General features: G+C 41.1%; 1 protein-coding gene across 1 annotated transcript; it reads left to right on the forward strand.

Annotated features, from left to right (window-relative positions):
- Positions 1 to 777: 777 nt before the first annotated feature.
- acss2l (acyl-CoA synthetase short chain family member 2 like) lies at positions 778 to 12,852 on the forward strand. Its single transcript, XM_068701764.1, has 18 exons — positions 778 to 1,032; positions 1,184 to 1,379; positions 3,436 to 3,527; positions 3,900 to 4,003; positions 5,731 to 5,803; positions 5,990 to 6,065; positions 6,811 to 6,895; positions 7,099 to 7,236; positions 7,750 to 7,920; positions 8,029 to 8,162; positions 8,852 to 8,984; positions 9,580 to 9,636; positions 9,898 to 9,978; positions 10,180 to 10,288; positions 10,416 to 10,484; positions 11,125 to 11,301; positions 11,992 to 12,066; positions 12,196 to 12,852. The coding sequence occupies exons 1-18, from the start codon at positions 909 to 911 to the stop codon at positions 12,321 to 12,323; spliced, it is 2,022 nt and encodes a 673-aa protein (XP_068557865.1). The 5' UTR covers positions 778 to 908; the 3' UTR covers positions 12,324 to 12,852.
- Positions 12,853 to 13,104: the final 252 nt, after the last annotated feature.

Consider the following 13,104-nt stretch of genomic DNA (forward strand, 5'->3'; position numbering starts at 1 on the left):
ACGTCACACGTCAGTCGCAGTGCAACTGAATCGATCCCAGAGTGAAATCTGAGCTAAAATTCAAGTTGCCAAATAGCCATTTAGACTTTTGTTATGTAACCTGAATGGTGACTCACTTTGCATGCTAAACATAGTTTACCAAACATTCCAAAATGTAAAAAGAGGGAATATGTTTGATTACACATTGTTACATATTATAATAGTGACATGTGCAAATAGTTTATATAATAACAAATGTTAACAGTTTTAACACAAAACAATTCTACAAATTGCTTCTCAGTAAAGTATATTAGATTATAAGTGATAAAAGCGAGATTCTACTTAAAATTATTATTTCATTAATTTTGATCATGGTTGACATTGTTATGTGATGTTCTGTGATGGATAGTGGCAAAGCCTTGAGGATCAGGGATTTTGTTTAATGGCTGTCAGAGAACAAAAATGTTGTTGTTTCTCTCTCTCTCTTTCTCTCTTTCTCTCTCTCTCTCTCTCTCTCTCTCTCTCTCTCTCTCCCTCCCTCTCTCTCTCTCTCTCTCTCTCTCTCTCTCTCTCTCTATCACCCACCCTGTCAAATCAAACCACCTCATGCCTACATGAATCCCCAGCATTCATCCTGCTGCTTGCAAAAATAATGCCATCAACAGGCCAGAGGGGGCTCATCCAATGAAAAAGTGGGAGTGTTGCACCCTGCAGGCCGATTGGCTGCCCTGGCCCTAAGCAGACTGAGTGAGCCTGCAGCTCAGGGATTAGAGGTGGGTCTCTCTGCATGCTGAATTGTGTTGCTTCAGTACAAGAGGCCTTGTAGCGGTCTTACTTTACTCAGGAGGATCCAGACAGATGAGCTGTGACTCCAGATTAACCCATATTCCGACTCACTCTCAGATGATATAGGCATCTGTCCTTCCACAATGGTTGTTCCTGAATCCCACGAAAAAATGTACTACCCTCCTGATGACCTGAAGGGGGATGCTCATGTGCCTGATTTTAACTCCTACCTGGCACTGTACAGAAAATCTCTTGAGAATCCAGAAGGTAGGTCAAACACGTCTGTATTTTTAGTGCAGTGCTTGCAGAGTTTGCATGCATTCCACCTCCCACTGAGCCTGACTGTGCCGTATCTCTCTATGTTTATCTGGACTGTCTGCAGCCTGTAACACTGACATGAAATATTACTTTGTTTCAGCTTTCTGGAAAGAGATTGCTGATGAGTTCTTTTGGAAGAAGCCAGCAACAGGACCAATGCTGCAGTACAACTTTGATGTGACAAAAGGGAACATTTATGTGAAATGCATGGAAGGTGCCAAAACCAACATGTGCTATAATGTCCTGGACAGGCTTGTGAGGGAGAGGAATCTTGGTGAAAAGATTGCCTATTACTGGTAAGCGATAGTTTCTGTCTGCCATGAATGATGACTTTGATGGGAAATACTTTATGTCAGGTATTCCAGACATCAATAGCAACTGTTGTGTCCCCTGTGCCGACCCCAGTGCACCAAAGCAAACCTCAGCTAGTACAACACAATGTCAGTGCTTCAATGTTTCTGTCCTCTGAATTAACATTCAACAGGATTTTTTCCTCATATGATTTGGGTACAACATGTTTTACAATCTAGCATTACAGCAAATTCTAAGAGTCCTGAGTTTTATTACAGTACAAAAAGGATTGTTTTGAGAATACAACTGTTTATAATATTTTGGATGTAAGCTTATACATTTTCCCACTGAACTCTTTCAAGCTTGTGACTTCCACTAAACTCTAACATGCTCTACTTTATGTGGTTTTGACTTCATATTATGGCGCATATTTACTCTGTCAACAGAAGAGGCTTAGCAAACAACAAACAGTGGTTCTCCAACGTCAGCAGTAATAGGGGTTCATTGAAACTGGGCACAGCGGAGACCAGCCACCACCCACACAAGTGTCTTAACGCTGATTGCGCTACATCAAATCATTTATGTAATATGCCCAAGTGTTTGTCATACCGGTTTCTGCACGTCATATGAGGAGAATACAGTCTGCCCACTATAGAACCAAAGTCATATTCAAGTTATAAATGGCCAGATGGAGTGTTCACTGATGTGGCTTTAGCTCACACCTTGGCCAAACATTTACAAAACTATCTCAAATGGTAGGACACTGCAAAATATCATAATAAGAAAATAAGAAAATGGTGCATGTACAACAACAGCACAAAGTCTAAAGGCAATAGTACACATACAAAATAAGCACAGCAGCTAAAAGCAGCTTCACCATGTTTGGATTTTACGACAGGTGACCTCAGAGGATCTGTGGGTGAATACTGTCGCACAAGTATTTCGCTCATAAATCATCTGGTGATTTATAACCGAATTGTATTAGTGAAAGGTTCTTTTTGAAGTGCAGTATTGTGCTCAGCTTCCTTGGTCTTTGTTCAATTTGAAGCAGCTGCATTCTGAATGAGCGACAGCTGTCAAAGAGCGTTTTAAGAAAGACCTGAGAAAATCCTATTACAGCAGTCTGGCCTTCCAGAGATAAAGGCGTGGATTACGTTTTCTAAATCTGGTTTGTAGGTGAATTCTATAATTCATGCTATATTTTAAGGTGGTAATAGGTTGCCTTGTTATTGCCCCGACATGGACATTCAGATTTAGGTCTGATTTCTTGACCACATTAAGATTTAATCCTTGGGTTTCTGCAGCAGACAACAATGATAAAAAACACTTTTAGTCATCTTTAGAAATAAAAATGGAAATTTGGTTTGATCATTTTTGTAAATTTAGGAATCACATCCAATCCTTTGCCTTGCTCAATGCACATTCAGAACTGAAGAGAGCATTCAGCAGTTCATTTTAAAGTGGTACAATGGTTGACCCCTCTGGAACTTCACATTTGATTTGGTTGGTTCTGATACATATTTGCCAAGAGGCATACAACAGTATATGAAGACTAGTAAAGACAATCAAATATATGCACTTCATGAATAGAAGTTGCTTTTAGAAGTTCAGAGTTTCATCGCTGTATTTGTAATTATTTCACCATCATCATGGCGATAAGGTCAATGCCAGGTTTGAGTTTTGGCTTCTGTTCCGCACCAGAGGCCTGCTAATAGCTAATATGCTGCTCGCTGGCATGTGAAACATTGTGCCACATAGCTTTCGAAAGATCTCTTCGACAAACATCCAAACCCAATAGACCCAGCAACAGGTGGGACAGGTTATCTCCCCTATGAACTCAGCAAACTCACAGGGCAACATAATGTTTTCAGAGAATGTACTTTTAGAAAAAACAGTAAATCTGGAGGGTTGTCATGAAAGTATTTAAAAAAAAAAGTTGATCCCCTGGTTAACACCATGTGATTAATACACACAGACGGCACTTTATATAATCTGAGACAGGTTTTGCATGGCAGTAACAGATTTGGGTTGTGTTTCTCCCCTTGTACGTTGTCCTCTCAGGGAGGGGAACTCACCTGACCACCACATGGCCATCACCTACCGCCAGCTGCTGAGCCAGGTCTGCCGTTGTGCTAATGTCCTCAAGCAAATGGGTGAGAAATTTTAGACCTAAATTAATTGATTTGTACCTAAAAATAAAGACTCTAAAGATTTTGTTTATCCTTGTTTGATTCCAACATGTTTCAGCTTGTAGAATCATGAGGAAAGGAGGACACAATGATAATAACCAGCATGCTGCAACACACTAGATGCTACTATATGGCTCTATGCAGTACGCCCAATGCACTTTATGCACATCAGACATACAGTATAGGATCTGGCATATTCAACATGCTGAAACTCACCTTAGAGCTACATTGCCATTGCTGGTTTGAGTTGAGAAGTAGCCCAGATGTGGCCGATATCAGGCCCAGATGTGATTTGCATTATCCAAAACAGCACATCTGCTTGTTTCTGTGTTCAAGGTGTAAAAAAGGGAGACAGGGTGTCCATCTACCTTCCCATGATCCCAGAGCTGGTCTACACTATGTTGGCCTGTGCAAGGATAGGCGCTGTTCACTCCATTGTGGTAAGAAGTATGATGAATTTTTCATGCAAATTATTTTTGTATCACCCATTTTGGAAAAGCAGACGAGTAGGTTTTGCTACATGAAGGTGGAGCCTCATTTAATATCAGCTGGTTAAAGAAAACAAGATTTTATTTTTTAATATGCAAAGTGACGCTCCAAGCAGGAGACACTCAGCATTGTTTTATTGTAATATTTAAACCATATCTGGTATCCAATCCGTGTCGATTTTCATTTTTTTGCAGTCCGCATGTAGGTTAGCAGTGTTTGCCCTGCTCCTATCATCTGTTCTCTGCGTGACCACGGCACTGACAGCACATGCACTCAATATATGGGTCAGACATTCACAGGCTGTATCTAGCTTTGGTAGGCGACAGAGTCTTTGAAGTTTTGCCAGGAAGCCAACACTATTTTAGCGTTTCAACATTCCTCATCCATACAAAGGTTAGTAGCCCTGTTAAAAATATCTCCAGGCTGCTCCAAGATGAGTTTGCTTTATGACTTGCAAAGGCCTGTTTCTGGCAGACTTAGGTGTAAGTGACCGTGTCTGTGCTTGGTCACTGTTGAACATTTTCCAACTGAGGGTTTTTAAAAAAAAAATTGTACTTGATATCAACATCACTTAGCAACATAAGGATCTCTGGCACAACGCCAGCCTCTTGAAATCTCATGTGACTGTTAATATTAATCATAAATTAAGCTTGGCATGAAATTAAATCATAGATGGAGCCAGACAGGACAGTCAATGCCAGTCATGCAGTGACATTTTGCTGCGTCCAGAGTCCTCAGTGTCCTGATTCGTAATGCTGTCATCAACACAGAAATGTTACACTCTGTGAACTATTAAACTTGGCCAGAACACAAACGTCTGGCGGTGGATGCAGCAGATGACAATCCTATAAAAGAATTATCAAGGTCTGGTTTATTATGTAAGATTGAACAAGGTGACTTTGCTATAGATGGTAAAGAGAGAGAACAGCATGCGTCAGACTGTTTGCACTTCAAAGCGAGACTTTGTAGCTTTTGCTGAACTGCAGCAACTGTGTAATAATCCAGGAATAAATGGTAAAATCTAAAACATAGTGAAAGAGAAGGGATATAAAGTTATGGGTGTGGTTAATATATGAATGCAACTTTTAGTTTGTGAGACGAAGAATCAAGGGATGGATTACTGAACGAGTCTACCGAGCACCGGCCCAGGGATGAAAAGGGTAAGGGCCCCCTCTAGACTTCACCTACAAAATGTCACTCAAAAAGACACGTACCAACCAGGAAGAGAGTCAAAATGACCACAAATAAACATAAAATGACTACAATGACACCAAAGACAACTATGCTGTACATTTATGTATGTTTTATGACACTTTCGTTTGTTTTACTATGTGTTTTATGTGCTACGTTTTTGGCTTTTAGTTAAATTCATTCTCTTTGTGTTTTAAATGTGTGCTGCTATTATTGTAAAGCACTCTGTAGAAGTATTTTGAAAGGTGCAAAATGCATTATTAGTCTTTTAATTATTGTAATCGATCAATTGATCGTCAATCAAAGTTTACAGACCGATTTTCTTGTTTAAATTTAGAGGCTTAGGTAATCAGACAAAGCTGTTGTCTTGTTTACAACTTGTCATGTAATCAATAGAAATAATGGAGAAAACCATGACAGTAAGACCCAAGCTGTTATAAACCAGAACTATCCCTAAAGGTCATAACTTGTATCTTCTAATGCTCAGTTTGCAGGTTTCTCCTCTGAGTCTCTGTGTGAGAGGATCGTGGATGCCCAGAGCAGTGTCCTGGTGACAGCAGGTGTGTCCGGCAGCCCAGATAAGGCTCATGTCAGCCAACAGAGCAGCATCAGGATGTGATGTGTTGTAGCGCTCGGGGACTGTAAAGATGGTTTTCAAGTTGTAAAGACACACAGTGTTTAAATACCGTCTCCCTGATGGTTCACACCGCTCATCGGCTGTCTCTCCGTCCCTTTTTGTTTTACAGATGGTGTTTACAGAGGCGAGAAGCTGATCAACCTGAAACAGATTGCAGACGAGGCTCTGGAGAAGTGCAGGGAAAAGTAGGTCCTGCTGAAAGGCCAACAAGTTTCTCGGTTCTCAGCAACCGCCCTTATTTACACTAGCTGCTGGTAATATGACTCACACCACACACACACACACACACACACACACACACACACACACACACACACACACACACACAAAAGCCCTATCAGCTGATATCAAGGACATTGAGGAGAGACACACTGCCCGGTTTCCACATTTCGGGGTTGCCGGGCAACATGGGAAGCTCAGATTTTTCAGGAAAGCCCAAGCTGCTTGTGTCCCATAGCAACATGAGCCGGGGAGGGCTGTGTGATAGGGGGTACAGGTGTATCATTTAAAAATAAAACATATCGTGATGTTGTCCGTTACGCCAAAGCCTCGTGGCAAAACAAAAGTACAATTAAAATCTTTCAATCAAAATCTCACGTTTTCCATATAATACAAAACCTTTCTACTTAATATTATTATTCATTTTCTCATTTCACATTTTGTTTTAAGAGGGATCCCTCCTCTGTTGCTCTTTCTAAGGTTTCTAACTTTATTTCCTGATTTTAGAGTCTTTCCTTCAAGGGTCAAAGGTGTTGTATTTTGCTCCTATTGTAAAAAATATTTCATCTATATACTGACATGAGATGTCAAATTAAACTTAATGACTTTTTGTGTTTTTTGTAATTATTGCAAAGCAGGGCAACACAAGCACTTGATGCCTTTTACTGCCTCTCACAAAAAAAAAAGTAATACATTTTTTTCTTCCCACAGAGCGTCATCTAGTGTCACTAAATGCCTCGTCATCAAGCACCATGCACTCAGGACAAAAAGCGGAGCCGCATGCAACAAACTACAGGTAGATAGGTTTTTAAAATGACCACCTAATGTTTTGGTTTTATATCACTAAAAACACATGCTTGGAAAAGAAAATCTTCGAATAAATTACTTGTCAGTTTAGAATTTACATGGTCTGTTATTACCTGTATTTTGCAAATTATTCAAGTTGATACAATGAGTGATTTTATATCTTGCATTTGTTCCTTGTTCTGCTGCGTTCAGACCTCCTGGGACTCAGACTGTGACGTGTGGTGGGATGAGGTGATGAGAGACTCTCCTGAAGAGTGTGAACCCGAGTGGCTGGATGCTGAGGATCCGCTGTTTATCCTCTACACCAGCGGCTCCACCGGCAAACCCAAGGTAAGATGAACGATGTGCAAAGAAACCAGTTATATACTGTAGAAACGCACAGAGTAGCTCAGGAAATTTGCATTTCAATTTTTCTTTGAAATCGCAGCATCTTATTTTCTACTCTGATAAGAGTCTAATGGTGTTAATTGTGCTGTCTTTCACATACTATTTTGTCACTACTGCAACAGTGAGGATTAATGTTTTTCTCAGAAGCATAAATGCATCCCTAGAAAGTTGAAAGCACGACAATTGCTTTTGTATATTGAGTTCACATATTATTACATAAAACACAGGAGTCAGATCATCAGATATAGGAAATTATCTGCGTCTCTCTCTCTCACTCTCTCTCACACACACACACACACACACACACACACACACACACACACACACACACACACACACACACACACACACACACACACACACACACACACACACACACCAGCCCCATTATCTTTGCTGTCTTTGTGCTGACCCATCACCTCCTCGTTCATGTTTCCGTGCTTGTGTACCGTACAGGGTGTTCTCCACACTGTTGCCGGGTATCTACTTTACACGTCGCTGACCTTCAAGTACGTTTTCGACCATCACCACGGTGACGTGTACTGGTGCACCGCCGACATCGGCTGGATCACCGGCCACTCCTACATCACCTACGGCCCACTTGCAAACGGCGCCACCAGCGTCCTGGTGAGCCTGAAAGAGACTTTTATCATAATACAAATCCCCACAGATCCATTAGAAGACATAGAAGCCCCCTTTAAGAGCTTATTTGAGATGCATGTGTGTTTTCTCCAGTTTGAAGGTATCCCACTTCACCCTCATGTCGGCCGGTTCTGGGAGATCATTGAGAAGTACAAAGTGACCAAGTTCTACACAGCTCCCACAGCCATCCGCCTGCTGATGAAGTACGGACGGGAACCGCTGCAGAAGTAAGAGCCTGCATCCTCTGAGTGCCACAGCAGCTCAGAAAAATCTAGATTTCCAGAGGAGTAGTTTGACTCTCAAAACACAGCTTGTAGGTGATCTTTGTGTGTATTTTTACAACAGTTCTCACATGTAGATGCACATCTTTAAGACGTCCCGCTTCTGTTCTCACTTCTAATGTAACAAACTCCTCAGAGGTGAGGTGAAAAAGCAAACGCTATCACTAATATCATCATTCATATAGTGTGAACATCCCTTTGTCATGAATTTTCAACACTAAATAAACCAGATGCCAGGAAGTCACAACACAACTTGTCTTCTTTTCACCTCGGTTTTTGTACAGCTTAAACTAATTTAGAGGTGATGGAAGGCTGATTTTCTTACCTCCAGGCAGAGCTAAGCTAAAGAAAGAAAATATGCATATTCCCCAAAATATCAAACTATTGCAGTAGTAGTAGATATGGTAGATAGTGGAACTCATGGAATATATTTAACATCACAGATTAATATGTAACGTTATCCCATCAGTTATTAAGCTCAAGATCTATATTTCTCAAGAGACACAACCAGCATACAAAAACAACACATGACCTGTAAGGCCAAACAACAAATACAAGAGAGCAGTGCATCAGTACAACATAGTGATGAAATATAGAAGATATCTGAGGGACGTTTTCTCACCTGCCTCCTCCAGTTATGACCTCTCCAGCCTGAGGATTCTGGGTACTGTTGGTGAGCCGATCAACCCGGAGGCGTGGCAGTGGTACCACGAGGTCGTCGGTCAGGGCAGGTGTCCCGTGGTCGACACTTTCTGGCAGACGGAGACCGTAAGTGCTCATGCTCATGTTTAGAGGGTTGAAAAACAATTCAGTCCATATGTTGTTTAGTTCAGATTCAGAAGAATTACTGTAAATGTACAGGAGACTGGATTTAGAATCAAGTTTCTTTCATATGTATATAATAATACATGTGATGAACTGTGTAAAGCAGTTGATGTTATTCTAAACATTATATAACGACTAAGAATCACCACAGATTTTTATATTTTCAAAAGGCAAAAACTTGTTTTGTAGGTTGCAAGGCCCAACCAACAAGAAACCAAATGAAATGTTTATCTGTGCTGAACTCTGACTGATTATAATCTGGGGAAGTTTTATGGGGAAAAACCCTCCAAATGTACACCTGTAATAGTCTTACACTGTCCAACAGTCCAACTAATCTAATAACGGTCAATCGCACGTCAAAGGGGACGTCCAGAAACCCTATTTGGACCCGTTTTTCTCTTTGACCAAACAGCACAACAGTACAATAAAAACAATAAGTTGATGGCAAAACAATAAACATGAATCACACCAATATTAAGTCACAAATACACAATTTTGAGCTTCCTGTTCCTTTAAATATGAATTTATTTCTCTATAGGGAGGTCATGTTTTGACTCCTCTGCCTGCTGCCACGCCGCTGAAACCAGGCTCTGCTGTAAGTGACAACATTGGTTATCTCATAATATTTTTATGTAAATCTTTAACATCTTTAACATCACATTAACATCTTCTCCGATGAGTTTCATCAATACAAATCATGCTGGTAAGGAAGGGTTGGACTAAACCAATGCAGGAGATGCAACTATTCTATTTGGCTTTAGATAGTGATCCAGACTGTTTACGGAAAGAAACATACAGGAGCTGTTCAATGAGAGAACACAGTTATCTCACATTAAATCCACATCTCATGTTTCAGACCTTTCCTTTCTTCGGAGTAGAGCCCACAATCCTCAATGAACACGGAGAGGAACTGGAAGGCGAGGGCGAGGGTTATCTCGTAAGTATCAATTCAATTCAATGCAACTTTATACATCTCTGTGAGGGAAATCGTGTGCAGCAGCTCGCTGCCCAGACCAACAGATACACACAGTAGACAGGAAAGAAAGAAAATACCGTAAATCATAAACATTCAAAAGCTTTAAGCTTAAAAAACAATATGTACTGTATGTGTAAGTGATACTTAATACATTTGTTACAGGTATTCAGGAGGCCCTGGCCTGGAATAATGCGCACTGTGTACAGAAACCAGGAACGCTTCGAGAACACCTACTTCAAGAAGTTCCCTGGCTTCTATGTAACTGGTGATGGTGAGTCACAAAGACTTCTATCACGTCTTCTGTCTGGACACTAAAGCTCACAAACCTGCAACGCAGACTATATGTCTAAATACCAAAACATGTACTTGATTATGCTACTTGTTTTCTCCTCTCTCAGGCTGCAGGCGGGACAAAGACGGCTATTACTGGATCACAGGAAGAATAGACGACATGCTGAATGTGTCAGGTACTGTACTGTGTTACTGTCTGATAACACAGCTGCTTCTCAAAAGGGAGAACGTTTCCCGAAGAATTCAATGTTCTGACGAAGCCTGTGTAAATAGTAAAATACTTATTTAACTGTAGCAAGTTTTTTCTTTAAGCTTTTGGGCCATTATTTATAGTAATAATATTGGCTCAAAAATGCTAAAAAAAAAAAAAAAAGGACCCGTCCCAAACCCAATATCTCACAGTCTTTAAGTTCAAGCATCCGGACTGGGACACAGCTCCTAAAACCTGAATGAATAGCTCGCATGTCTCAGCTTTGCATGCAAACCTGCCTGTCTGACTGGCTGGTGTTGATTCCAGTCTGAGGGCATCCTGTAGTATATCATGGGGTGAACTTTAGGCTACAAATACCACAGGAAAGCACTTTAAGGATTAACTTGAAGATGCATAACCAAAGTATAGTAAAATCACAACTAATATGACTGACACAGTAGAACACGCTGAAAAAAATAATAGGAATAAGTACAAAGAGATTGTTGATACCGGCAGATACACACGCTAACATATGAATAAGGGGAGTACTGGCACTTATTTGTTTCCACTTCAAGCATTGCTCTGGTATGTATTATTACTACCTTGTTGTTTTTTGTGTCTTTCAGGCCACCTGATGAGCACAGCGGAGGTGGAGGCGGCTCTGACGGAGCACCCGGCCGTGGCGGAGGCTGCTGTAGTGAGTCGGCCTCACAAGGTGAAGGGAGAGTGTCTGTACTGCTTCGTCACCCTCAAAGACAGCAGGGAGTTCAACCACAAACTGGTGGAGGAGCTCAAGAGACTGGGTGAGGCTCCGACACAGGGGAGGGTTTGCTGGAGGGTTCAAGGAAAGAATCCACTCAAAGTTTTGTAAATTTTGGTTTTAAATATGTTTATCCTGTAACGGGTTCCGTTTTTGTTGTTGTTGCGTTTAGTCTTGTCCGTCTTGGTTCATCTTGGAACAATCCCTTCAATCAGATGTGATTTGTACATCCATAAGTACATCGAATCAAATCAAATAAAAGTCACAATAGCTGTTGATTAAGTGGGCCTTTATGATAAAAACAACAGGTCATTCATTATTGTAGACTAATACTGGCCAACACTTTTGATAATTGTTAAATCAAGTCATTTATAATTTTTTTTTTATTCTTGCTTCTCAAATATGTAGATTTTCCAAATTGAATAATTGATAATGAAACAAAACATCAGTTGCATTTGCAGATGTTTTTGCTCTCAAAACCACTTTATTAATCCAGGGAGGGAATTACTATACAAGCCTATATCAGAATACAGCTTTGTACAGTCAACATTGCACAATTAAAAACATTAGAAAAATATGGTGAACAATAAAGCTCAGATTGATCACAAACTAGCTGACATGCCCATACAAACTCCTATGAATGAAGTCAGTTTTAACATGTTATCTTTCATTTTCAGTCAGGACCATCTATATTCTGCTCTGCACTGATTCCGTCTCTGTATTCTTTTGTCAGTGAGAGAGAAAATCGGACCAATCGCCACACCAGACTTCATTCAGAATGCTCCCGCGCTCCCGAAGACTCGCTCAGGTAAACGGCTCAGCACCTCTTAAAAACCAAAGTCCTCCTCCTCCTCCTCCTCCTCCTCCTCCTCCTCCTCCTCCTCCTCCTCCTCCTCCTCAGTAACATCTGTCTTCTCTGACTCTGGATCCACTTTAGGGAAGATCATGAGGCGAATCCTTCGGCAGATCGCCCGCAACGAGAAGGACCTGGGCGATCTTTCGACCCTGGCCGACCCAAAGGTGGTGGAGGAGCTGTTCAGCCAGAGATGTGAAGCTGCAGCCTGAACAAACGCCTCACCCTCTCCTTCTCTCTTCATGCTACGCAACACCACACATGAAGACAAATCACAAACTGCTGGTTCCGGGTCAGCATCTGTGCACTTGTTGGAACTGAATGAAGGGGCTGGGGTCAAAAAATGTATACCGCTGACATTGAGACATTTAAAATTACTTTTTTAGGTGGAGAGAAGAAAGTAGAAAACAACTGATTTAACTAAAATAGTTAGTAGTTGCTTTTACAAGCTGATATATGAGGCTGTTGTTGCTTTGCGTTTTGGGCCAAAATGTCAAACAAACTAGTCACAGAATTGCTTTTAGCTCCACGTCTCATATTGTTGGAGGAGGAAGTTAATGTTGCCTGATGTATATTTTCAATCTGTAATATTTCTATGAGCTGAGAATGAAGTGTTTTATCTGTTATTGTTGCCTTTGTCCGTTTCCTTTCAAGCTCAGCAGTTGATTGGCCCCCTCATGTGGCAGGAATCGTCCTCTACAGCTGCTGTCTGATGATTTACTGTAAAATGCCCCTCTTTTACTCTCCTGCCTTCTGTCTTTTAATGATGCACAGAGCGCACACACACACACACACACGCACACACACACACACACACACACACACACACACACACACACACACACACACACACACACGGATTTGAGTGCAGCAGGGAGCTGTGATTATGGCAAAGATAGAGGGATGCAGAGAATAAGAAAAGAGAGGGTTGTTTTATCTTAAGTGCACTGGATTCTTTTGAAATTACAAGCATCAGTCAGAGGTCTTAAAAAG

The sequence above is a fragment of the Cebidichthys violaceus genome, unplaced genomic scaffold (assembly GCF_023349555.1).
Source record: "Cebidichthys violaceus isolate CVI_PGR_0920_01 unplaced genomic scaffold, fCebVio1.0.p SCAF_8, whole genome shotgun sequence".
Classification (NCBI taxonomy): Eukaryota; Metazoa; Chordata; class Actinopteri; order Perciformes; family Stichaeidae; genus Cebidichthys; species Cebidichthys violaceus.